Source organism: Panthera uncia, assembly GCF_023721935.1.
Source record: "Panthera uncia isolate 11264 chromosome A1 unlocalized genomic scaffold, Puncia_PCG_1.0 HiC_scaffold_16, whole genome shotgun sequence".
NCBI classification, from domain to species: domain Eukaryota; kingdom Metazoa; phylum Chordata; class Mammalia; order Carnivora; family Felidae; genus Panthera; species Panthera uncia.
Window position 1 is genome coordinate 68,170,847 of NW_026057576.1, and position 26,910 is coordinate 68,197,756.

Genomic DNA, 26,910 nt, shown 5'->3' on the forward strand with positions numbered 1-26,910 from the left:
TAAAAAAAAAAAAAAAAAAAAAAAAAGAGTTGCATGCTCCACTGACTGATCCCGCCAGGCGCCCTCTTTTACTATTTTTATGTACCATTCTGTTGGGTCTTTTTTCCTTCATTTCCTGCTTTTAATTGGATTTACTAAGCTTTATTCCTTCAATTTTTGTTTTTTTGTTTCTTTATATTGATTTTCAAGTTGTATATTCTAGTTTTTTCTTTTGGTGATTACTTTTATAATTTTAATGTGTACGTATATATTTTAAAATATATATATATATTTTTTGGGGGGTGCCTGGGTGGCTCAGTTGGTTAAGCATCTCACTTAGGCTCGGGTCATAATCTCATGGTTTGTGAGTTCAGCCCCACATTGGACTCTGTGCTGACAGCTCGGAGCCTGGAGCCTTCTTCGGATTCTGTGTCTCCGTCTCTCTCTGCCCCTCCCCTGCTCACGCTCTGTCTCTCTCTGTCTCTCAATAGTGAATAAACATTAAAAAAAAATTTTTTTTATGCAAAAAATATATATGTATGTATATACTTTTTTTTTCTTTTTTTTTTTTTTACATTTATTCACCTGAGAGAGAGAGAGAGACAGCATGAGCAGGGGAGGGACAGAGAGAGAGACACACACATACACACACACAGAATCCGAAGCAGGCTCCAGGCTCCCAGCTGTCAACACAGAGCCAGAAGCAGGGCTCGAACCCACAAACCACGAGATCATGACCCCAGCCAAAGTCGGACGTTTAACCGACCGAGCCACTCAGGCACCCCTAATGTGTATATTTGATTTAACAAAGTCTAAAGTTAACTGATAAATCTCTAATATCCTTCTGAACAAAGTGCTCTAATGTATTTTAGCCCTGATATAGTCTCCTAGTCTTTCATGTCCTCTGTCTAGTCAGAGCCTGCTAATTGTCTTGTTTTTTAAGTCCTTTGTTTAAAATGAGAGGACATTATTATTGCTGCTGCTGTTCTTTTTATAGTAAAGGCCCTTTAAAAAAATTTTTTTTAATGGTTTTTATTTTTGAGAGAGACAAAGCACAAGTGAGCACAAGCATAAGCAGGGAGCAGGGAGACACAGAATCTGAAGAAGGCTCCAAGGTGTCAGCACAGAGCCCAACATAGGGCTTGAACTCACGAACAGTGAGATCATGACCTGAGCCAAGGTCAGATGATTAACTGATTGAGCCACCCAGGTGCCCCTATAGTGAGGGCTCTTTTAGATATAGTTACCTGTTTGCAACCTCTCAGCTCATCGTTGTTTCTTGGATCCCACTACCTTCTTCAGGATTCAGTCTCTTGTATTATGAAATATACCTTTGGTCACTTCAGTAAAAGTACGAGAGTAGTAACTTCTTTCAGCCTTTGTCTGGAAAATGTATTTATTTTGCCCCAATTTTGAATGATAACTTAATAAATTCAACACTAAATGTTATTTCCTTCAATACTTGGAAAACATTGTTCCATTATTTGGGGGTTTATTTTGCTACTGGGGAACAGCAAAATTTTTCTTTCTTCATGAGTAATTATTTTTTCTGGGCTTTTGTTTTTGGTTTGTTGTTGTTGTTGTGTTTCTTAATGAGGTGTTCTGTAGGCTCACTGCCATATGTGTAGGTGTTGATCTGTGTTTATTTATCCAGCTCATGACTGTGCTTCTTCAATCTGAGAACTTAAATATTGCTTTCACTTCTGAAAATGTATAGTCATGAATCCTCATTCTTTCTGTTCTTAGACATTTATTGTAATATCTCATTTTGCCCTTTTTGTTTCCTATCTTCATGACTTCTGTCACCTACTGTCTGTGCCATGGTCTGTATGGTTTCCTTTCGTCCATCCTATAGTTTAGTAATTCTTTTGTCAGCTAATCTACTGTTTTACTTAGTTCCATAATTATATTTTTTTCTTTTTAAAAATGCTATTTGGGGGTGCCTGGGTGGCTCAGTTAAGCGTCCAACTCTTGATTTCAGCTCAGGTCATGCATGATCTTACTGTTTGTGAGATTAAGCCCCATTTTGGGCCTTGCACCGACAACACAGAGCCTGCTTGGGATTTTCTCTCCCCCCCTCTCTCTGTCCCTCCCGCGCTTGCACTTTCTCTCTTGTTCTCTCTCAATAAATAAACATTTTTTAAAATGCTATTTGATTCTCTTTCAAATTAATTTTAATTTTTAATACTGTCCTTTTTTTTAATGCTTACTATTCCTTTTGGGGTCATGTTAATAACTTCAAATGTATACTTCAGACTCCTTCTTAGGTTTTCATTTATTTCTAGTTCCCAGGTAACTGTTCACCCTTACATTGTACTTGCTCACTGTCCCACCTGCTGGTTTATTTCTTCACATGATTGGGACTCTTTATTGTAAGCTCCTCTTCAGCAGGGATTATTTTTGACTTTGGAGTCCAAGTGCCCTGAATTGTGGATACATTTTTGCAGCACTACTTTGCATTTTTCTTCTACAAACCAAGACTCAGTTGTTTCAGGGTCTTGAACTGAAGTTAATTGTAATTTCTCTGTTTGTAACTTCCAACCCATCCAGGTGGTATTAACTTAATGCTTGCACTTGCTCTTAGCCTAGGTTCACGGTTTAGAGGACTCCTACAAAAAGCTTTGTTTATTTTCACAGTGCCCACACGGGCTACTTTGCCATTTCTTTGGTGGGCAGAGTTCTTCTAGTTCCTTGTTCACGGATTAGATAGCTGTTTAAGGGGTCCCTCACCTTGCACAAGCCCAAATTGGTGTCTTCTGTCCCAGCTGGGTGTTGATACTCCAGCCCCTAGCCCTTGTTCCAGGACCCTATCCCTCTGTGGATTCAGCATCAGCTCGAGGAGGTCCAACTCTGGAATTCCTGCTGTTTTAGCACTTAGAGATTTCCCTTTCCTTTTTCTTTCAATCTCACTTAACCTTCAAAAACTTTTTTTTTTTTTTTTTGCTTTATATTATCCAGTGCTTCTGTGTATTTTAAGGAGTGGCGTCTGCATCAACTTAGGCTGCCATAAACCTATTCATCTTTGTCCTCCTCAGCCCAGAAGAGTAACTAGTCCATACCAGATGCTGGATGACTGACTGACTGACTGACTGAACAAATGACTCAGTGAATGAATGAATGAATTTTTTACCTCCAGAAGCAGGTGGAAGCAATGTGCCAGTGAATAACACCTCCTGTCTCTCCAGGGGCACTGGAACAAGCAGAATTTGCTTTTCTATGAGGATATAAGTAAAGAGAGTTCCCAGTAAACAAAATGAAAAGAGAACAGGACTTCTTATGTGCTTTCACTGTAGTCCTGGAATAATGGAACATTTAACTGACTTCCAGTACTTGATATCCAAAGGAGGACAGAAGCGGACTAAGGAGTGAGTGCTGGTACCGTTTGCCGATGGCTCCATACAGCATGCTTACCAAGAGAAGAGATTGAAGAATTGCAGAGAACAGGACACTGGGCCTGTTTAGTTCTCCTTCTCTCCACTGTTTTTAAGAAAAGCGTGCCTTTGATGAGATATAGCTGTGGGGTCTTGTTTTCCATCTTATGTCAGCCACCTTTGTTAGAAGCTGGTTATTGATGCCATGCCCTGTTTTAATTCACACTTCTCTGCTAATCAATTACAGCGTTTATCCATTAATCAGGCATTCTGACAGAGTCAATAACTGCTTTTTTGGGTTTTGTCAGGGGCTGCATGTTATCAAGCAAGGAATAACATTCAGGAGCTCACTTTAAAACAGTGTGACTTTCCCAGGCCAGTGGACTTCCGGAGCAATAAACATCTAGTGGGGATTTTGCATGGTTTTTTAATATATTTGGTTGATGGGATTTTCTCACTGAACACTTCATTAGCAGGGCTCAACATTAGTGAAGTGTGGACAGGTGTACCTCTGTTTAAGAAAAACAGAAACATCAAAAGGTAATTATTCCCATCACATATAAATAACTGCATTCGCTTAAGAGTAGCCTTAAATAAATCATGAACTTCCTTCATTCATATTAAGTGTTTACAAACAATATCTTCTTGGCAGTGCGGTTTGAGAGCAAAGAAACTTAAAGCCACAATGTTTCCAGCTGCTACTAGTTGAAAGCCAATCAAAATTTAGAGCAAATATCTCTATAATTATAATGTGAGTCAAGAGGAAAATATTTTGTAAACAAAAGCTGAGTTGATACACACATTTCCTTAAGCCCATCTTTTACATTAGAGTGTTTTAAACCTTCATATCCATGTCCCCATACATGTGTTCACGCATTTAAGCACCCCTCAGGCTTTATAACTTGTTAACAGCGTATTCACATATTATAAAGTGTCACAGAAATGAAAACTTTTCCTTTCAGAGACAGAGGTGGCAATGTTTAATTGGAGAGTTACAGTTTGGGTAGTTAAGTTTGCCGCACATAATGATGGTAACAGGTTTCAGTGATCTTTTTTTTTTTATGACAGATGTACCAACATTTAATTGTTTTTCATCAAGGGTGGAGAGAAAAGACACTTCTGTAGATTTTTCAATTCTCCTACGTGTCACTTAGCTGTCCTCACCATTGTCTAAGCTCCTTTCTCTCATCCTTTTTGCTGCAATGCCTTGTGTCATTCCCTCATGATCAGCACTTTTGTTGTCTTTGTTTTTTGCTGTACCTCAGAAGTCCATCTTTTCTTTCATCTCCTTCCCATTCATGCATGAGGGAACAGTTGTGCCCTGTTGTGGGGATGTTCCGCTGGGTTTCAAACAGTAGGGTTTCTTTTTATTCTCTTCTAAGTAGTACAATGGGGCTGAATGTCTGTTGCAGAATGCACACACTAATATGCCAGGTTATTTGGTTTCTAAGAAGTCAATAAAAATACTACATTTAGGCTCAGTCCTTGGCTTGCTTTTTGCCTGTTTGCCTTTAATGTCTTCGGTTATAAATCTGTTTGTTTCTGATAGTAAAATATAATCTTCCATATTAGATTGAAGCGTGGAATCAACAAACAGAAAAATGTTCCTGGCGGTGGAGTATTTTCACACTAACAGATTTGGCAGTCTGCACCCTCCCTCGATAAGAGCCTTGAAACAGCCGCCAGAGCTAATTAATGGCAGCTACAAGTCAGAGAGGAGGGAAAAAGAGAGTGGGTCCTAACTTGGTCTTGGCAAAACTTTCCAGTGTGAGAAAGTAGCACGTCTCTGCATTTAGATGTGTGCGGCTTTGGCTATTTTCGCCCAGATCACCTTGCTTGATTGTTGTTTTGGGTGGGGAGGTAAGTGTGAGCATGAGTGTACCTAGTTATAGACACAGACCCAGAGGCCATCCCAGCAGTAAAAGGCTAAAGACATAAAAAGCCAGAGATGTCTTAAGACACTTTGTTCTCATATTCAGGAACAATCTTCAAAATCCTCCTTAATGAGGTCATAAAAGAAAAAAATGGAACAAGTGTTCCTTGTGTATCTCACTGGGGCATGCAGTCAGGGTCACTTGCCACCAGTATCCTATTTAAAAAGGGATTGGGGTAGTTCAATCAAGCATTGCATTAAGAGAGAGACTTTGATTAATTCCTTCTCCTTTCTTTTGTGCCACAGATAATTTCAGTAAATTTGTGATACTTTCTGCTTAGCTATCACTGGGGCTTAAAGTTCTGGATGCGTCATGCTGAGTATTAGCATTTATCGGGCCTACTTGGTGATGGTGAAGAGGAGTGTATGCTACAGACAGCTGTCTAATCTTTGACAAGCAGGGCTGGTCTTTAAACATGACCATTATCTGAGATCTTAGCGTAGGGAAGTTTCTGCTCTCAGGTTAGTGGAAAGAAATCTTGGTGCGAAAGAAGGAAAGACTCAGCAGTGAGGAAGATGGTGATTTATCATGGCTAACTTTTTTAAAGGTACTGGATCTGCCTCTCAGCTTGGGTAAGTTTCAGGGATGGCTCTCAAAGGAAACAAAAGCAAGAAAGGGACAAGTGAGTGCTGGTAATGTGTGCTTTCACTGAGGCTGCAGCGGGGGAGTTGCACATTGGCCCCCGGACGGTCAGGATCAGGTAGGAAATTGGATTCTATTGTCATTTGTTTTCTTTTATTTACCAGCTTTGTTTGTCGAGAGGCCCTCAGAGATATGAAGGGTCATTTTAGCACCATGCTGTAGAAACCTAGTGTCAAATGTCAAGTCTTCTGGTTGTTTAGACCTAGAAGCAAGTTAGGGTATATTTCAAGCACTTAGTTTTTAAAAACTCAATCACATCCCTGTTGTATTTTATAAGCTGATTTTTGAAAGAGTATATAATGTTTACTTTGTCAGCAATGCAAGGTCTGTTAGGTATCTGTACTTTTAGGTGTCACTGAAAAGTTAGATTTGGGTTCTGATGGACCAGAACAGCTCCCAGGGGGCATTGTGATGGTGTGTAAATCCCTTTCTGTTTGCGGTTTACTCACTGGATGCACTAAATCAGTTCTTCGGGCTGCTCCTTTCTGTTCAGTTAATTCAGCCACTGCACATGCGCATGAAGGCAACAGGTTAATGCTCCTCACTTAAGATAGTTTTAGGTATGGATAGATAGAATCCCTTCTTTAACAGTTGAAGCATTTGTTTTCTGTTGAAAGTGAGGTAGTTACGTTGGTTTTCGTGAATTTATACATCAGATATATTTATGTTAAGGCAACAAGTTAAAGCAGGATTTTAGAGTGAATTTTAAAGTATGTCTCATGATAATTATTACTGTCCTGTTAAAGATTTAATAGCCAATTGTAAGGGTTTTTTAAATTATTAGTGTAAAATGAATAAGATGTTAGATTTCTCATAGATTCTGTTTTGGTGTATTTCCAGATTAAAGACCCAAAGATGAATTCATTCATTCAAATGATTTATTAAATTCCTACCTTATGCCAGGCTCATAGAATTATAGCACTATTGTTGTCATTGTCGATGTAATTGGTTTTTAACTTGTATTTATAATGATTATTATAAATAGGGGAAACCTCTAAGTATGCTAGTTTTTGATAATCAGCTTTAACTGTGAGAGTGAACATGTTCTCTGTGAAGCATGTCTGTGAATAGATTACTCGAGCCTGACCATAGTTTTTGGAATGCTAACTGAAGTTGCATGATTGATCTATTTTTTTTTTTCATATTTGAAACTGGAGAGAGCTATGGAGGCAGAGTAGTGTCATGAGAAGGATAAAGGCTTTCACTGACTTTTCCTCACCTGAAAGGGAAGAGCCCTCAACTCAGGGCTTGGTATGAGAATCAAGTTCTATGATTGTGGTGAAGGGAGCCAACACAGCAAGTCCTCCGTGAATGACCCTCCCCCCATTCCCTTGTTCTAAGAAATCGGTATCTACAGGGCATCAAGTATTTACATTCTGATTCCCGTCCTGCATGCTGAAGGCCAGGGAAGTTACCTGGTCACACTTTCTCTGTGCCACCAAAAACGGTGTGAAGATGTGTATTCAGAACCTCACCACTGTGAAAAATACCTCGAAGACTTTTTAGGTCCAGGGATTGCCTGCTTCATTTGCTTATAGGAAACATAATCTCAGACATTTAAAAAAAAAATTGTTTATGTTTATTTGTTTTTGAGAGAGAGAGCACAAGCAGGGGAGGGGTAGAAAGAGAGGGAGACACAGGATCTGAAGCAGACTCCAGGCTCTGAGCTATCAGCACAGAGCCTGACATGGGACTCAAACCCATGAACCATGAGATCATGACCTGAGCCAAAGTCGGACGCTCAACCAGCTGAGTCACCCAGGCGCCCCCATAATTGCAGACATTTTTAGTAGTTCCTACAGTGGAAATACTCCAAATGTTGCTTTTTTTACACAAAATCAGCATGATGATTGCTGAGAAGAAAGAGGTCATGGCCTTTCTCAACAAAAATCCAGGGTTGCTGGTTCTTTTTTCAGATAAAGGTCTCAGAGAGCAGACAAGGTCTTCTCATAAAATCGGAGGACTGTGATCCTCTGGACACCTCACCTTCTGAAACCAAGTGGAAAAAAGGAATGAACATAAGCACATTTCAGCCTCCCCAAACCTCTTTATGGTCAGATATGGCATCCAGTAAGGCACAAAAGTAGGCCACCAAGCAAACAAGTGATTTCCTTTGAAACATAGGTTAAGTAAGAGATCCGGCTTTAAACATATACCTAGTTCTCTCTCCCATAGCCGATGTGTAATAATTGCTGGCTGAAGAAAATTGTCCTGTTTACCTTAGAATAGATATCATAGGAAATGACACCTTTGCCTTTATTTACAGAGGATATATTAGTATTAATTAATTACAAATGATATATTAGTAATACAGATCCCATTATGCTACTTTTAATGTGTTTTATAATGAGAATTCCTCAAAATCCATTCAGTATAAATTGGGTCCTTCTCAATACTTAAACATAGTACTCTCTCTGTGTGTCTCAAAAATAAATAAATAGACTTAAAAAAAAAAAAAAGGAGGGGGCTCCTGTGGCTCAGTCGGTTAAGTGTCTGACTTTGGCTGAGGTCATGATTTCACAGTTCGTGAGTTTGAGCCCCGCATCAGGTTCCGTGCTGACAGTGCGGAGTCTGCTTGGGATTCTCTCTCTCTTCTTCTCTCTCTTCCCCTACCCTGTGCTCGTGCTCTCTCTCTTTCTAAAAAACAAACTTAAAAAAATAGCAGGTTTTTTGAGATATCTAACACAGGTGTTGCTCCTGCTTTGGAATGCTGAAAATTTTCTGCATAATTCTGTTCTGGGAGTTCTGTGGGGACTTGCTATTAGAGCTAGGGAAAAGCGTAATGGCAAGGACCACTTACTTGTCTTCTTGCAGATCAGGATGAAAGGCTCTATTAAATGTTCTTGCTCATACTAAGTTGGAGGACAAGTGGCACTGGAAATAATGGTTTGTGCTGGGAGAAGGTGTCTTGTGTGCCGCACACATTGTGGGCAACCAGCAAATGCGCTCAGCCACAAGGTCCTCCACATAGGTCAGTTACTAAACCTATCTTTAAATGGCCTTTTAAATTAAAAAAAAATTTTTTTTATTATTTTTTTTTGTTTATTTTTTTTTTTTTGAGAGCAAGAGAGACAGAGTGCAAGTGGGGGAGGGCAGAGAGAGAGGGAGACACAGAATCTGAAGCAGGCTCCAGGCCCCGAGCTGTCAGCACAGAGCCTGATGAGGGCCTCAAACTCAAGGACCAAAGACCGTAAGATCATGACCTCAGCCGAAGTCGGATGCTTAACTGACTGAGCCACCCAGGTGCCAGGTGGCCTCTTAGATCGGACTCCTTTTTCAGCCATCTGCTTGAATACGAATTCTACTTAAGGAAAAGACTTAAGGGAGTGGTGGTTGGTGGTGATTGTTGTGTTTCTCTGAGGCACAGTTTCAAGTCAGTGAGATGTGTGCTTTGGATACATGGCTCTGTTTGGCGCTGAATATCCTCAGAGTTTGATGAGTTCTGGCAATGTACATAAATGGGAGGATGGAAAAGAGAAATCAGAAAGTACATCACCACCCCACCCCTCCCCTCCAGAGGGAACCGAAGAAGGTGCAGGTGGACATTGGCCCACTGGTGAGACACTCCAGAGTCATTGACGATTCTTTCTCTTTCTCTCTCAGTTAGCAAAGTGTGATTTTCTTCTGTTAATAAAGTTTAGGAAAAAGGAGAAAGAGGAGCACTGCATCCTTAACCACTTGTACTGGAGCATCTGGCATTTATGACTGTCCTGACTCCTAATTCCACTGTACCCCACCTCCCACCCCAATCAGTGCTTTGTTACTATTGTTAGTGTTGTTGCAAGACCAGCCTCTGTCTGGAGGGTGGGCAGGAGCTGGAGTGCTGTTGGGCCCCATCTTTCCAGGGGCTTGTCACCATAGCTGTGGACCTCAAATAACACTGCACTGAGGTGCTCAGGACACTGACCTCTTAGTCGGCAGTGAAGGTATCACATTCCTGCTTTATTGTATTGCATTCTGTATCTGTTGAAATTTGACTAGCAGATGTGGTAGAACTGGTCCATACCAGGCCTGCAAGTGCAAGGACAGTGTGGCAGGCCTGGTGGCAGGCAGGAGGCACAGCAAATGGGTCCTATGGGGGCAGCCCCAGTGCCAGCAAAGCCTGGGCAGAAAGCACTTGGCTGCATCGGTCTCTTTGTCAGTGAGGATTGAGGATTGCCACTTGAAGCTCTTGCCCTTCTGTCTTTTCTCGGGACAAGCGCTGTTAGGTCCAAGAGGAGAGGCAAGTGGTTCTCTACTCACTTGGAGATAGGGTGACACTGGGGACAGGGCAGTCTCTGAGCAGTGGCTTGCAGGGCGGGCTGGCCACACGTGGCCTCAGAGCTGAGGGAGCAGCAAAGCAACCCAAGATGATTCTGTAGGGAAGCCAAGGTGCAGAGGCCACAGCCTGCAGTCCCCGTGTGGAAGACCACAACCTTCCCTGTACTGCACCAGCCTGAGAGGTGAGCCCCCAGGAGCCCCAGAGCAAGCTTCTCTGGGAGGTGTTCAGGGAGGAGGGGCATGGCTGTGCTGTGCTTTGTTAATATAGGCCAGATATTGGCAGGTTGCACTGCATTAAAAAATTAACGCGGATGAAAAAGTTGTATGGATTAGTATAGTCAAAATAGGGCTGGCAAAGCCTGCTTTAAAAGTTGAGGATGACTTTAATTAAATAAAAGCCTAGCAGCAGAATAAATGTCTAGCTTGCTTTAAAAAAACAATAGGAGAGGGGTGCCTGGGTGGCTCAGTAGGTTGAGCATCTGACTTCTGCTCAGGTCATGATCTCACGGTTCATGAGTTTGAGGCCCCTTTTTGGGCTCTCTGCTGTCAGCACAAAGCCTTCTTCGGATCCTCTGTACTCCTCTTCCTCTGCTCCTCCCTGCTTGCACTCTGTGTCTCTCGAAATAAATAAATAAACTTAAAAAATGTTTTTAAATAAGAGAATACCTCAAAGCATTGAAATAATACTTACTGATGGTTCCACCAGAAGAACAGGAACATTTGCTATTGATGAGGTTGTGATGGGTGATGGAGAAGCCATACACTGGTTTCAGAGGTGTGAGAAGACAGAGGTTGTGGGCTGGGGGAGTGCTAGCAGGAGAGTGCTAGTGCACATGCTTTTTGTGTAGAGTGTGAGGCACATGGACCGTGACAGCACCGGGTGATGGAGAGGGCACAGGGAGAAGGGAGCCTAGAAATCTGACACAGAAAAGGTCTGTGCTGGCATGTCTCACTTCTTTGTTTTCTAGCTAAGAAGTAAACTGAACAACAAACTCCCCACCAACATGGTTTCACATTGCTTTAGCTTTTCAGGAACCAGTACTTCAGTTTTTTAGTGCGAACTGTCACTTACTTGCTTCTCCATTGGAGGCTATTGGGATGACATATATTCTTAAACATAAGAACTGTGGGTATACTTGCATGAATGGTACCAGAGGCTATGGATTTTTGCAGTATATTCTGCTGGGGCTTCATTTTTCTTGAGGATATTTCATTGTTTTCTTTCTTTCTGTCTCTCTTTCTTCATCTCTCTCTCTCTCCCCCTCCTACTGCCTGCCTTCCGTCCTCCCTCCCTCCATCCCTCCCTCCTTTTCTCTGTATGCAATAATGTTATGTAAGGACTCTTGCATCGTTCAGACCACATTGTTTTAAGGATTTCAGCATTATATAGCAGCATTTTAAAGGTGTTTTCTTCTTTTTTTCTCTTTTCAGAGAGAAATCGGTTCCCGGGTCTCTTAAGCTATATCCACAGGAGGATTATGATAATGAGTCACTGTTTTGTCATTTTGCTATTTTAAGTGAGTTTTAAATAAAACCTGTAGCTGGTTCATGATCACTGGGAACATCTCCATAAACTTTAGCTGCTATAAATATCCTGAGAGCTTAAAATAGAGTTAAAATATGAAAATATAGTGCTATAATAAAAAGTTTTCGTTGCTTTCACCCTACCTATCAACAGGACAACTATATATTTCACCCACAGATATTTAAAAATACAGTGACTTCCTTAGAAATTTCCTGACTATGGGGCCCCTGGCTGGCTCAGTCATTGGAGTATGCCACTCTTGGTCTTGGGGTTGTCAGTTCAAGCCCCGCATTGGGTGTAGAGATTACTTAAAAATGAAATCTTTGGGGTGCCTGGGTGGCTCAGTTGGTTGGGCATCCGACTTCAGCTTAGGTCATGATCTCACAGTTTGTGGGTTTGGGCCCCGCATCAAGCTCTGTGCTGACAGCTTGGAGCCTGGAGCCTGCTTCAGATTCTGTATCTCTCTCTCTCTCTCTCTCTCTCTCTCCCTCTCCCTCTCCCTCTCCCTCTCCCTCTCCCTCTCCCTCTCTCCCCCCGCCCCCTCTCTGCCCCTACACCACTCATGCTCGGTCTCTCACTCTCTCAGAAATAAATAAATATTTTTAAAAAACTTAAAAAAATAAAAATGAAATTTTTAAAGAAAAAGAAATTTCCTGACTCTCTGTCTCTCTGTCTCTGTCTCTGTCTCTATATATCACTGTTTTCTATTTGAATGATTAACATATGCACATTAGTTAGTAGGTAAATAATGTAATTCTCCTTGCTCTTCTAATTTGTCAAATATTTACAGATAATTATTATCACTATCACATGATTAAGGAGGGGACATTTATATAAAGCTAATTTAAGGTACTTGGTTTTTGCATGCATTAATTTCCTTATTTATATATTTAATTAGCATCTATTATATGCTGGGTACAGTGCCAGGGTCAGCAAAAAGAATGCTTCCTAAAATCACAACCCCCTAAAATCATGGCTCTTAAAATCAGCTCTTTGTCTCTATTTTCCCCACTCAAATATTACCTTCTGTTCTGCCTTATCATTGTGATCAGAGCTTTCGATTAGTTAAGATTTTGTAATCCCAGTGATGTGTCATACGCAGTAGGAATGCTCAGAGAAGAGAAATCTTTAAGAAATTTTAATTACTGGGGAGCCAACTCTACCAGAGAAATCATCAGAGTTGTCCATGTAAGGATGGGGGGCTGCTCAGACTGAACTGAACCCCTGTTATGATTGAAACTCTTTTCACTTTGTTGTCCAAATTACTGCCTTAACTCCCTCCCACTCCTCATTTGCCTATTCCCCTTGCTTTTTATCTTCTGTATTACTAGTATTACAACATAGTGGTGTTTACTTCCTGAAAGCATTAGTAGTCATCAGGAGCACCAGTTCGTTATAGATGTAGATAAATGGGTGTCAACCCCTCAACTACGACTCGGACTCATTTGGAAAATATGGTTCCTTCCCTCAAAAGAAACTGCTCATGCATCTTTGGACGTTTCTATAAAATAGCTGTGTGCATTTCCTTATTCGTTATAAACAACTAGAATCAGTGTGTCCTGCTTTGATGCCAGAACTAGAATTTAATTCACAATGGCAAGGAAGCTTTACCTAGAATGTCTGTACACATGAAAGGCGAGGAAAAACCATACAAGTTCCGTCCCTCTTTCCGTTTTTGGTGAGCTTTCGACTTTTCTTCCCTGCGATTATTATTGAGTGGAATGTAACCCCCAAATCTTTCACCAGATGTTGCCTCACCATCTTAAAGGGAAGAAGAAAATTATAATGGATGTTTTGAATGTGCTCAACTTTTGTTTTGTTCAGAACCAAACTGAATGAAGCAAAGAAGTTAAAATCTTTTCTTGTTCCATCTGAGTAAGCATGAAAACCTACAATCCTTAATCTTTTAAAAGAAAAATAACCCTCCTCTGTTTGTGGGATTTCTGATTCATTTCTTCCGCCCTGCTCCCCTGCTCTGCATTTTTGTAGTCAAATTCTGTCTGGACTTTTGTGAGCCAATAACCTCCCTCTTCACCCCTCTCCCCTCTACCCCCGCCCCCACCTCTACCCTATGATGACACAAAGAGCAGAGAGTCCACAAAAGATTCAGTTTCTGGGTTTTGTATTGAAAAGGAGGATGAAATGCTGGATATACTTAGGAACACGAAACTGATCTGTTAAAACTTTACCAAAAAAGCAATTTATTAACATCAGGATAGGGGGAATAAAAAGTGAGAGGAATAGAGATTTTTTTAAAATGCCATGAATAGAAGTGAATATAATGTTACTTTTTTGTAATTCGCACTAAATTGACTTTTCTTTAGTGTCACACAAACTAGTTGGTGTGGCAGCTACTTCAGCCGCCCTGCCCCCAAGTTAACAAGTAATGTAAAAACACAAGAGTCCCATGGGAGGGTAGTGGGGAGCCCTGGAAAGCTATTTGTTGATGTCCCTGAACAATAACCAGGGCTGGTATACTGGCCTGTAGTTTAAAGCTCAGGACCTGAGTCTTAACCATTTTTCCCTGTTGCCATGATTGTGATGACAGCACTTCTCTGTGAGGTGTGTCCTATGTCTGTGACTCTGGGTCTCCAGGGTGTCAAAGTTTGTCTGTGGCTAAACTCTTAAATAAATGTTCTAAACCAAGGGTCCAAAGGCTGAATTCTGCTAACCACTTATTTTTATACAGCCTTTGAACTAATAATTTTTCCAGATGTGTGATTTGTTGATAGGGAACATTACCTTTAACTCCAATTAAGCAAAATGCTAATTCCCACACCAAAAAAAAAAAAAAAAAAAAAAAAAAGAATGCCATTCTTCTCTCCATTAGAACTGTATTACCAAAAAGTTGTACTCAATTTTATTTTGAATTCCATCAGTAAAAAAAGGTGTGGAAAATTGTGTTTTCTCTTGATGTATATAAGTCCCTGTATAATATCCCAGCATTTGTCTCCCAGCTCACAATCTGAAATAGTTACTATCTGTCCCTTTCAGACGTTTGGTGAGCCCTGTTTTAGACTGTCCATTATAGAGACAATTTTGAAGAGGGGAAAAGACATTCTTGCTATCATTCCTTGTTTGAATCTTGTTTCGATTTTCTGTTTTAATAGTGAAGCTTTTCTGATCAATATGGATATGAGTTACTATGCTTTGGCTTGTGCAGTGTCCTGAGAAAACTGGTGTCAGTTGTGAAGTGCAGCATAATATTGCCAGCAGCTGCCTCTTTGAAAATGTAAAGTCACTGAATAAAATACATCTGTGTTTCCTTATATAAAATAACTGGCAATAATAGTATATTTCATACAGTTGAGGGAATTAAGTGACAAATGTAAATTAAGGAATCAGTAGATGTTAAAAAGAACAGAGTCTACCATTGAGAACTTAAGTTTGTTTGCCTTAGAATGAGTACTGATACTTTGTGTTTTAACATTTTGAATCTATGTACAGATACACTGTCCCCTGTACACTGGTAGGTACCTAAATAATGCTGCTGCTAAGCTTCAGGCAATACAAAATATAATCTCTTTCAACATGATTTTGTGGCAGATACTTGTTTAAAATAGAATTATTACTTAAGGCCTATATATTTCTTTTGTAGATTTTTTTAAACATTTATTTATTCAAGGGTCGCTTGGGTGGCTCAGTCAGTTATGCATGCGTGATCTCACAGCTTATGGGTTCAAGCCCCGCATCAGGCTCTGTGCTGACGGCTCAGAGCCTGGAGCCCACTTCAGATTCTGTGTCTCCCTCTCTCTCTGCCCCTCCCCTGCTCTCTCTCTCTTTCTCTCAAAAATAAACATTAAAAATTTTTTTAAAAATTATTCATTTTGAGAGAGGGGGAGGGGCAGAGAGAGAGAGAGGGAGAGAGAGAATCCCAAGCAGGCCCCATGTTGTCAGTGCAGAGCCCGACACAGGGCTCCATCCCACCAACCGTGAGCTCATGACCCAAGCCAAAATCAAGAGCTGAAGTCCTGTGTATTTCTAAGATAATTTTAAAGCATAAATAAACCTTATCAAAGAGCAAAAAGAGGAGCTTTTCTGGTTCAGAAAATTTTAATATATTGAGTTGTCACTGTTTTGCTCCCTGTCTGTGACAGACTACATGATTGGAAAAAGGACACTGGCTTGGTGTTTCACATAGCTAGTGTTTATGTCTGGGAACCCCTACGTGCATGAAGGCAATGTATGACAGAGCTGGGCATAGCATTTGCAAAGAAAGAAAATCACTGGTGATAATTGAGATGAAATCAATGAGTTCCCCTGTGCTCTTCCTCATTCTCCTGCACCCACGATGCACTTTTTGCCTCCAGGAGTTTGTCCTCCCTCTTCCAAGGTTGTCCCCACCTCTGAGAAACCTTCTGTGAATGTCCCCTCCCACTCCTGGACTTCTGGCCTCTGTTTGCTTTAGAGACTCCTGTCTTGGGTCTGTCTCCCTAGCTGGACCTCAGCTTCCCAGATGGCTGATTCTCTCCTCATTAACATCCCCAGGGTTTGACTTAGGTGTCTGATATCTATTTGTGGAACTAATGAAAGAAAAATTTGTCTAACATTAAGAGAAAATGAATGGAAAAATCCTTCTGATTTTCCTTTAAAAATTTTTTTTTAATGTTTACTTATTTATTTTGAGAGTGAGAGCATGAGCAGGGGAGGGGCAGAGAGAGGAGACAGAGGATCCAAAGCACACTCTGCACTGAGAACAGAGAGTCTGACGTGGGGCTCGAACTCACAAACCCTGAGATCATGACCTGAGCCGAAGTCAGACACTTAACCGACTAAGCCACCCAGGCTCTGCCTTGATTTTCTTCTTTTCAGATGAGATTAATGTGTGTAGATAATCATGAAGCATTATTTTAGAGCTGATTAAAAATTCACAGAGAAGCCACAATTGATATCTAGTTTGTCCAGCTATTAAGTTCTGGAGACCTGGAGGGCATCAGAAGAGAAGATATAACCTAATGTTTCTATTTTCTGCACTGCTGACTCTTAGACTCTTAGCCTGGATGTGGGCTCCCATCCCCTTGGTAGGTGTGTTTCCCAGACGTGGCAGAGTGCCAATCACTGTGTGCGTGTGTGTGTGTGTGTGTGCGCACATGTGAGCACGTGTGCATGAACAGCACACCTGTGAAGTGTCCTAGGTGACAGTCTGTTTTAGACCCACATGTATAACTCACAGAGGTTAGAGAAGAGGAGGGGGAAGTGTCTCCTCTTTAATAATAGTAGCTATTATTGATTGGATTTTCTGCATGTGAGGCATTTTATCAGGTGTTACCTGCATCATTTCATTGATTTCTCACAGCAATCCTATTATATTGAGCTCATAATAAACCTGAGATTTAGGGAGGCTAAGTAACATGCTTTAGGTGCCACCAGAACCAGGCCTGCTGGATTCCAGAGCCCAATCCCTTAACTGCTCTGATTTCCTTATCACTCACCTGCTTTCCAGGGAAATGAGAGAGCAGCTCAGAGATGGCAGGTCTGGGGAATCATGACCATTTGTTTCTCCTCAAAGCATAGAACAGAGGAGTCATATGGACAAGTATATTATTTATCACTATCTTCCCTCCTCGGAGCTCAAGAAAAACTGAACTTTCAGAGTTAGGAATTATGTCCTGGTTATTGTCCCCTTGTTCCTCTCATAACTCAGAGTAGAGCCATCACACACAGCTCTGGACTTAGTTGAGCTGCAAGTTGCAGGTGAAAAGTGAGGCAAACTGTACCACAAGTACAACCTCCAACTTTAAGGGAGGGCTAGTTCCCGTGGACTTCAAGTCTTGTAACTGTTTTTGATGGATTACGTGGAATTACATGTGAGTTAAATCCATTGAGTACCATGTGCTGAAATTCCAGGCAACGAGAAATGAGCTGCATGGTAATTGAGAATGAAGTTAAGGAAGAAAATTTTATTGTTAATCAAGGGCTTAATTGCCTCTGGGACATTTTAAATAAATGCCATGCCGTACTTAAGGAGCGATATTCTGTAAGTGAGATGCAAAAATTCTTTAATTAAACCATCATGGGTAGTCCCTGATTGAAATATCTGTCTTTATCTTCGTAGTTAAGCCTTCATGATTCATGTAACAACTCAATCAGGGATTGAGTAAATTAAGGGCCCCTTGAAAGAAGAGATCAATTGTATAAAATTGATTGAAATTATTTCTGGGACAGTCTTCATTGTCCTTATTTGTATTGACCAGAGCATATTTTTGGTGTATTTGCTATTTGCTGGTCTTGTAGAGAGTAAGCTGTTTTTCAGCCTGCAGGGGACAGATTGTGGCTATTGCATAGTATATAGCACAGACATATAAGCATAAGCACAATTCTTAGAAGAATTCATCTGCAAAATGGAACAAATGTAAGGGTTTCTTGGCCGTGGAGAAACCCAATGATAATGACTTCGATGGTCCCTGTAATTTACAAGGAAGGAAGTTGGTAATGAAGTCAGTTAACAAACGTGAGTGTGGCCACATGCAAGGACTTGTGCTAGATGCTGATAAACTGTGGCAGTATCCATGAACCGAAGGGCTGAGTTCTTGTTGCCAGCTGAACAGTTCCAAAGACTCCGATTCAGAAAGATGAAGGAGATTTGTCGACTCTCTCATTGTACATGGAAAAAACAAAAAAAAAGAAAACTTAGGTATTCAAAAGTTTTGACTTATTGGATTGCTCACTTTGAGTGTCAGAAGCACTTGAAAGGAACTTGGTAAAGTCTTGTGAAAAGCAGGGAGTGGGGGCTAGCACCTGCGATGGGTGTGGGAAATGTACCACCAGCACATCTGTCATTGTCCTACTCTGCATTCTCTTCTAGTTGGACACTCAGCTGTGATACTCATTGTGCCATTAGCAGAAGTCTTTATGAAAACTCAGAAAGTACACAAGAGAATACATCAGTGGCCTTTTAAAAACTTTAGTAATGGTTTGTTTTGCCAAACTAAACACTATGATTTCATTTAATTCTTAAAAAGAGAAAAATTACCATCTGAAGTTACCAGTATCTTCAACATATGATCACTTGTATTTTTTTAAAGTTTTATTTATGTTGAGTAATCAGCAAATAACCTTAAATAAGTAATCAAATAAAGGTATTTTATAGCATAGGTTCATACTGAAATTATTACCTTCTTTTTTTAGGGTTCTTTTTAAAATTTATTTATTTTTAGAGAGCGAGAACAGGTGAGGAGCAGAGAAGGAGGGAGAGAGAGAATCCCAAGCAGGATCTGTGCTGTCAGCGCAGAGCTGATGCAGGGCTCAATCCCATGAACCTTGAGATCATGACCTGAGCTGAGATCAAGAGTCAGACACTTAACCAGCTGAGCCTCCCAGGCCCCCTAGGGTTCTTGATACAAAACAACTGAGGCTTTTAAAAGTAATTTCAAGGGTGTCTGGGTGGCTCAGTCAGTTGGGCATCTGACTCTTTGATTTCAGCTCAGGTCATGATCTCACGGTTGTAAGATGGAGCTCCCGGTCAGGTTCTGCACTGAGTGTGGAGCCTGCTTAAGGTTCTCTCTCTGCCTCTTCCTTTCACTCTGCCCTTCCCCCCCCTCAAAAAAATAAAAAAGAATAAAATAAAAGTGGTTTCATTTTCAAATAAACACATAGACACACTTTGTGAACTGAATACTTGAAAAAGAAAGAGGAGGAAAGAAAAATATTTGAGGTCATATTTTCATAAAGGCTCTGTGATGTTTGACATGTGTTGGCCAATTCTGGTCAGGTCAAAATGACAGGTCAGATTTTGCCTGCTGCCCTGGGACTACACTGGCCAGTGTGTCCCCCCTGAAGAGCTTCTCTTCCTCCAGAATCCTTGTTATGGGCACATAGAAAGCCTATGGTGGTATTCAACAGCTAAAGAAGAGTCCTGTGATGGTTTAGATGTGAAATCACAACTTTTTGGCAGTGTCTGGAAACTTAATGTTGTCATGTCACAGCAAGTATAGAAATTCCCGTAGGATTTTACATGATGACTCAAAGGATTAATTCTGTTCTAAACACTGTGCCCTGGGAAGAACTGTATTTGTGTAACTTGGACAAAAACAAGCATATCTGCACATAGTCTGTGAAGAAAGGGAAATGAGCTGTGCACTCCAGAGCAAAACTAGCTGCCTTCCCAAATAGCTAGAAATGCAGCTTGCTTGTCCCCTTCAACCTGTTCTCAAACGACTCAAACTTATTTTAAGAAATGTTTGTGAGCCCAGGAAAACAAAATGATCTCTTAAGCATTCCCTTGCATCAATATTTTTTTGATTTTTTTAATGTCCTGTAAGATGCTTTTGTGAAATCACTTTTTCTGATTGCAGTATATCTACATTTGGGAGTGCTGTGGTAAATACACAGCTCACATGGATACTAAGGGGTTTGAAGTTCTCATGATAAATTTGCCCCTGCTATTTGCAGAGTGATGATGCCTATATAGGAGCATGTTTCTGTAAGTGCCCATTCACTCCCTGGTTGGGTTCAGAGGGTCTCAAGTCATCTCCAGAGAATTGCCATCTGAGCATGATATCACGTGGCCCTGGTATTTGTTAGTTGGGGGGCTGCATGGATTCTGTTTGATCATTTCCCTCATTGTCTTGTACATTCTAAATGTTGGGGCTGCCTTAGTTCATATGCTTCCAGAGAAGGTATCACGAACAACTTGATGCCCATATTATGACTTCACAAGCTGGAAAGTCGGTGTGTATAGATTCTTCATCTCTCAAACTGAGATTTTTGATTCAGAGACAGGTTGCCTGTGGACACTTCCCAGAGGCTTTGGCTGCTTGACACACAGATTGTAATCACAGTAATTAGCACTGAATTTTCAAGTCCTGCTCTCCAGCTTGACCTGGCAGCGTTTAGTCAGCATGCACACAGCTGGATCAATGGCAGGAACTGAAGGACCCAGTTGTGGTGGGCATTGTCCCTGGGGAGTTCCAGGGGAGCCGCAGGGACAAGGGAGCAATGCTGAGACCTGAGACTCAAGAAGAAAAAAAATATGATATTGATAAAGGCACCTGTCAGTGGGAATTGTGTTAAAAATTATTATAAGGGACGGATGACAGTACAGACTTTGCCAGAAATTAATTTTCAATGAATTTGTTTTTCTCCCTTTGGCTTAGTTCAGTTTTGGGTATTCCTAACATGTCCCCTGTTAAAAGTTTACACTTTCTTCCCCTAAGAGAAAGTACCTGCCTATCTTTTCTTTTCTTTTTTTTTTTTAATATTTTTTATTTATTTATTTTTAATGTTTATTTTTGACAGAGACAGAGCATGAGTGGGGGAGGGGCAGACACACACACACACACACACACACACAGAATCTGAAGCAGGATCCAGGCTCTGAGCTGTCAGCACAGAGCCTGATACGGGGCTCAAACTCACAAACTGCAAGATCATGACCTGAGCCAAAGTCAAATGCTTAACCGACAGAGCCACCCAGGCGAGTACCTACCTATCTTAATCCAAAAGCTAGTGAAAAAAAACTATAGGACATGAAATCGATGCTTTGGTGGATCAAAAATAAAGTTGTTTGTTTTTTTTTGTTTTTTTTTTAGCACCCTGCCTTTAGGTAGCTTATCTTGAATAGCACAGTTGTGGCAAAGAAGCACCTATGCCTGATTTTGAAATAGATTATCTGAGAAGTTTGGTGGTGGAGGTACAGAGACAGGGATTCATGTTCAAATAAGCTTCAGGACACTTCTGTTATCTACTTGCTCATCTCAGTCCCATGGGGAGTGTGTTACCTAGAAGGTAAGGGTGATAAGAATATGGCAGCTGGAGGGGATTTCAGACCCTTGATTCCCACCCATTGAGGGTTAATGATTTTGAATGGACACTTGAAGACTGAACACCGAATAAAAATAAATAGGTTTAAACTTACAGAAAACGTTAAAAATAATTTTTAAAAAATGGAGGGCACCTGGGTGACTCAGTCGGTTAAGCATCTGACTTTGGCTCAGGTCGTGATCTCACAGTTCGTGGGTTTGAGCCCTGCGTTGGGCTCTGTGCTGACAGCTCAGAGCCTGGATCCTGCTTCCAATTGTGTATCTCCCTCTCGCTCCGCTCCCCTCCCGCTCTCACCCTGTCTCTGTCTCTCTCTCTCTCTCTCTCTCTCTCTCTCTCTCTCTCTGTCAAAAATAAATAAACACTAACAACAAAAAAAAATTTACAGAAAATACTTCACTCACAACACAAAACCATTTGAGTGTATGCAGTATCTCTAATACTGTGATCATTATAGTTGGAAAGGCAAGGTAGGCAGATTTTTTTAAATGACAGGTTTTTAAAAGTTTGGTGCTTTTAGAGATGCAAACACAATTGGTTCCATTCTGCTGCTTTGCACATCAGTACTTAATATAAAGTTAAGCTTTGAGGCACTACTTTTGCATTTTTCTGTTGTAAGCTTTTGCACTCACTTAAGTTGCTAGAATATTTGTGTGGAAAATGAGGGCAATTCTGTGTTTGAATGAACTGTTGTTGGATGTTGATAATCATTTTGTGATTTGAAAGTTAAATCCTATAACCCTCACATGCTCACATATAGTAGTTTTTAGGCCACAGTTACATTTGCCACTAAGGGTACCTTAGAAAGTATTTATAGATTCTGCTGTAAAATGCCCTGTTCGAGTGATGAGTGGAGCATTTCTACTTCTCATCTGCTTACAGAATGAAGTTTATCCTGAGAGTAACCTGGTGTCTTTTCTGAAAAGTTCCTTAATATCCAATAGCTCATTCAGGCATGAGCTTAGGATTTTTTCCAGAAATTCTTACATAAATCAACAGGAAGCCTTCTTTTCCAGTTTTATTATAAAGGGGGAAATGATGGTAAAACTTAAACACACATTGTTATTTTAACATCTAGTCTTACATCTGTTGAGGAGTTGTGTTTTTACTTAAAAATAGTTTAGCTGAGAATCAAAACCAGAGAATTATGCCTGTTCCCAACCTTCTGTCAACGATGGCTCTTTGTTAAAAGCACACAGCAGAAAACACTATGTTAATACACTATGTTGGCTTAAAAAGCCAAATTAAGAAACTTGAAAGCTTCAACATTTAATTTTTTTTTAATGATTTAAGTAAATTGCGGTAGAAATCTGTGCCAGACTTTTAAAGGGTACTCACATCTTGCCTTTATAAGTAACTGTGGAATTAGACATACCATAAATTTACTTCATATTTTCTTAGTAAGTTTGAATTTCCAGATAGCCTCTACCTGTTATATTGTAGATTCTACAAAGCTATTCCGTTTCATGTTGAAGAGACCCAGTCAACATTAGTACACATTTTTTCCCCCTTAAGTGCAAAAAGTAGATCGCAACAGGGACTATTGAATTCTGAAGCCATCGGTTGTTTTCTCTTTTATCCTTCCAGCCCTTCTGTGTTGTTTATTTCATTTTGTTGCTGGGGACTGTGGGGCTTTTTCACCTCAGACTTTGGCTCTCCCTCTTCTTTTCTTTTGCTTTACAATTCACACGAGGACAGGGTGGTAGGCTTTTTTGTTCTTGTTTTGGGTTTTTGTTTTTGTGGGGTTTTTTTTTGCATATTCCTCTCTTTCCTCCAGATCTTGTTGGTGACCAAATTTAAAACACTACAGTGTTTAGGATCCCTGCAGGGCCATTTTAAGTATTTGGACCCTCAGAGGGCCCCAAGCAATAACTACCTGAATTGCTTTTAATTACACAATATAGCTGCATCATTTTACTTCAGATTCTTTTTGATTGATGCTGCAAGGCAATTGTGACCGCGGATGATGGGATTAAGTGCCTCTTGAAGTGACTTTAGCTTCTTGTGGGAACAAAGGGAGAGAGGAGAACACTTAGTCCCTTTTTTCCTGAACTGCCTTTTTCTTCGCTTTCGTATAAAGAAATACAATTAACAAACATTATCCCCAGAGGTAAATTGAAATGTACATGCAGACAAGAACTGCTCTTGACTGCGATTAGACATATATGATCCGAGGTATTCTGACCATTCATTAGTGTTAATTATTTGAGAAACAAGCCTAGAACAAATGATTAAAATGTAGGCGCCATAACTGGGATTATTAGCATGTGTGATAAAATGTGTGCTCTGCAGCTGTACTAATAAAACGCTTTGGAAAGTGGCTTTGATTAGACAAATGCTTGGTTTAGCTCTGTGGTGAGCTCTTGGTGTTTGCTCAAGACCTGGTGGTGTTTATAACAAACAACTTATATCTTTCATTCTTAATTAGTGGGAATTACTATGCAAATGTTGGTATTTCGTAATTTAATATCCTATCGTTTTCCCTGCCCTTAGATTGTTGTTGCAGTCTACTCGTCTTGCTGGGAATGGGACAAACTGAGCTCTTAGGCTGTGATGGATGCCAGGGAAAATGACTGCAAAGTTTGCTCTCTTATTTGGTTTATGAACTATTTAGTTGCTTAAATAGATCCTCTTGTATTCAGAACTTATATTACAGTCCCAGAGATCTGGCAGGGGTAACCTAATCAAACATAAACCAACCGGGAGCTGGTTGGCCCATGTGGGCAGTCAACATTCTGCTAAGTCCACCAGCCTAACCCAAGCTGAGTGAATGGAACCAGGGGGAAGGCAGAAATGGCCAGCAGAGTAAGGACCAATTCCCCTGGAAAATGAATCTAGGAGTTTGGGCTTAGCAAAGAAATGTGAGCTCAGCTAAATGTAGAGTTAGCAACAAAAACTTGGGGGGGCACAAGTGGGAGTGGAAAGAAGATATTAGAGGGAAGAATGGAACCACGGTGCCCAAGAGTTGTTGGGAAATATGCCAGGCAATCAGAAGCTGAACTCAGAGACTGGTCTAAGAGTGGGTGTTTTGTGTCTCCTGACTTGTAGCTTAAATGTTCCCCTGTACCTTGCTTGCATTTTTGAAACCAGAGTCAGAGGAAGAATCATTTAGAGATTGTCCATTTGGTGCCATGAAAACCTTCAACGGTTTGTCATTCTCAAGTGGTCTGTCCTTGTCATCCAATAGTCTTCTGAGTCACCTACTTCATAGCATATCATTAGCACTTTCCAAAGGAAGACAAATATCAGTGTTAGTCTAGATAGAATGTAAAATTAAATGAGCTTTTAAATTAGTTCATGCATTCCAAAGACAAACACAAAAAATTGTCTGGTTATCTTGGTCTCTGGCTAACCTATTTCATCTCTCTTGCTATTATCATAGAAAACTGTGAATCAAGTCACAAGTAAACCAAAATATAGCTTATGGAAAGATTCACCTCTTAATTTTTAATTTTATTCCCGTTATATTTACACTAAAAATGTTACTGTCTGAATTTAATCAGCTCATTCCATCAAAAACTAAGTAACAATACGTATTCAATAAGAGTGGTTTTTTGCTTAACTATACTGGCATTAAAATTTAAAACTTAATAAAAAGAGTGGTATTGGGGGGAGAACTAAAAATAAGGAAAATAAAAGCTCTTTTGCACTTCAAGATGATACATGCTAAATGTGGCACTGAATTAAGAAAAACAAAAACAAAAACCTGAGCTCCCCTAAAATTAAAGCAATTTCTAGGAAGTCTTGCCTTAAATAGATATTTGAAGGAATTAATGCCTGTGGCACATTACACATACTTAAAAACAAAAAAAAACTATGTTAGAAAAGCTTCATGATCACATCCATATGTTTAGTTTTAATTTTTATCACATTTAGCTCTGAATAATTAAGAAGAAAAAAAAAACAATCTTAATCTTATTGTGAGTCCGACACAATCAAAGCCACATACACGTGATTCGTGATCACAGCTTGTATTCACAGCTTTCGTGTGTGTGGTATGGGTCTGGCAATTAGACTCAGACTGTGTTTTTTTCTAAAAATTATTCAGTGCTAGAGAGAGATCAATATTAAATCCTCCCAAAATCTACAAATCAGGATAATCAAAGGTCTATAGCTAACGAAATATCAAAATTCTAAGCTATGTAACATTTTGGCCTTATTTCATTGAGATTGACACTTGAAAGGAATTTTTGAGAGAATCTAGGAAGAAAACGGAGATTCCATTAACCCACATCATTTTCGTGACAGTTACAAAAAACATTTTAAGATATGGAAAGAACTATTTTCTCAAAATTGTAGAGCCATTTTCTGGAGGGAAAAAAATATCTCCCATGATTACTTTCATATCAAAGAACCGGTCATGGGGGAAATGCATTAATTTGACACATTTAGCAGCCTTTGAGCTTTTGAAGAACTCTGTGAAAGAATCCATGGTTACATCTGTCAGGTTGACAGTCTTCTTTCGTGACCTTTAAAAAAAAAAGTTAAGGAGAAATTGATCTTTCTAGTTCACAGTTGCTCAGTTACCTCTAAAGCTCTGTCGGGAAATAATCATCCCAGCTTTAAATTTATTATTTTTGAGGTAGAATAACCCAGTTACTAATGGAATCTCTAAATGGAGATATTTTGTGAATGGCCTTTTTTGTGAAATTTTCTGGTGGTCCTATGGGAATGTTTCCTAAACTATCCACGCTGGCTGTTTTAATACATTAACTACTCAATACTATCGTTTCTGCAACGTGTTTTAGAATCAGATCTTCTTAGGGATGCAAACAATGAACTATCTAAACAGAAGGCTGTTTGGTCAGGAATGGAACGAGTATGCACTTTATTGCTCACGCTCAGAGATTCATGATCCAGAATTCCCAATCGTCTCTACAGAGGCAAAGGGAAATCAGATGGTGTGCCCTTTAGGTTTTAATTACAATTCACCAAAACTCCCTGTTCTGTGCTTGACAGGTACTATCTATCTAGTTCCCGATGCTGGGATCACACATGGAAATTCATCTATCAAATCTCAGTGGGTCCTGAGTGTCATTCCTGGACCAAGTTCTCAGCAACATCAACAGTTAACTATTAATGGACAACATCCTTGGACTTCTTTGTGTTTCTAGGAGCCCTGGGTGGAAGCAGCCCAGAAACAGAAGAGATGCTAATCGCATTGTGTTCTTAAACGTGTTCAGTGAAGGAGTGCAGGTTTCCCTCTTGACCTCAGTGTCACTCCAAGAAAAAAATCCCTCCAGTTTTCTGTTCAGATAAAACTTCTGCTCCTCCTTCTCTCACCAAAAGTAGAGCAAGAAAGTGGGATTACTGCGAATGCCCAGTAACAGGCACATGCTCTATTGTCATCCCCTCCTCAACACAAAACAAGGAGCTTTGAGGAAAAACAAAGCTCTTCTCATCTCGCCTCCCCTCCCCCACTGTCCCTTTCTGCCCCTCA

The 26,910-nt window shown here is 40.3% G+C and overlaps 1 protein-coding gene across 4 annotated transcripts in view; it reads left to right on the forward strand.

The window, feature by feature from the left end:
- Window positions 1–26,910, forward strand: part of CLYBL (citramalyl-CoA lyase) — a 245,147-nt gene that overhangs the window by 101,966 nt on the left and 116,271 nt on the right. The window contains exon 1 of one of the 4 annotated variants that reach the window (XM_049647513.1): window positions 4,355–5,984. The exons of the other annotated variants lie outside the window; for them this stretch is intronic. Within the exon in view, the coding sequence (XP_049503470.1) occupies window positions 5,920–5,984 (65 nt within the window). The 5' untranslated portion in view covers window positions 4,355–5,919. Of the gene's footprint in view, window positions 1–4,354; window positions 5,985–26,910 lie in introns of those variants that run through there. 4 annotated transcript variants of the gene reach the window in all.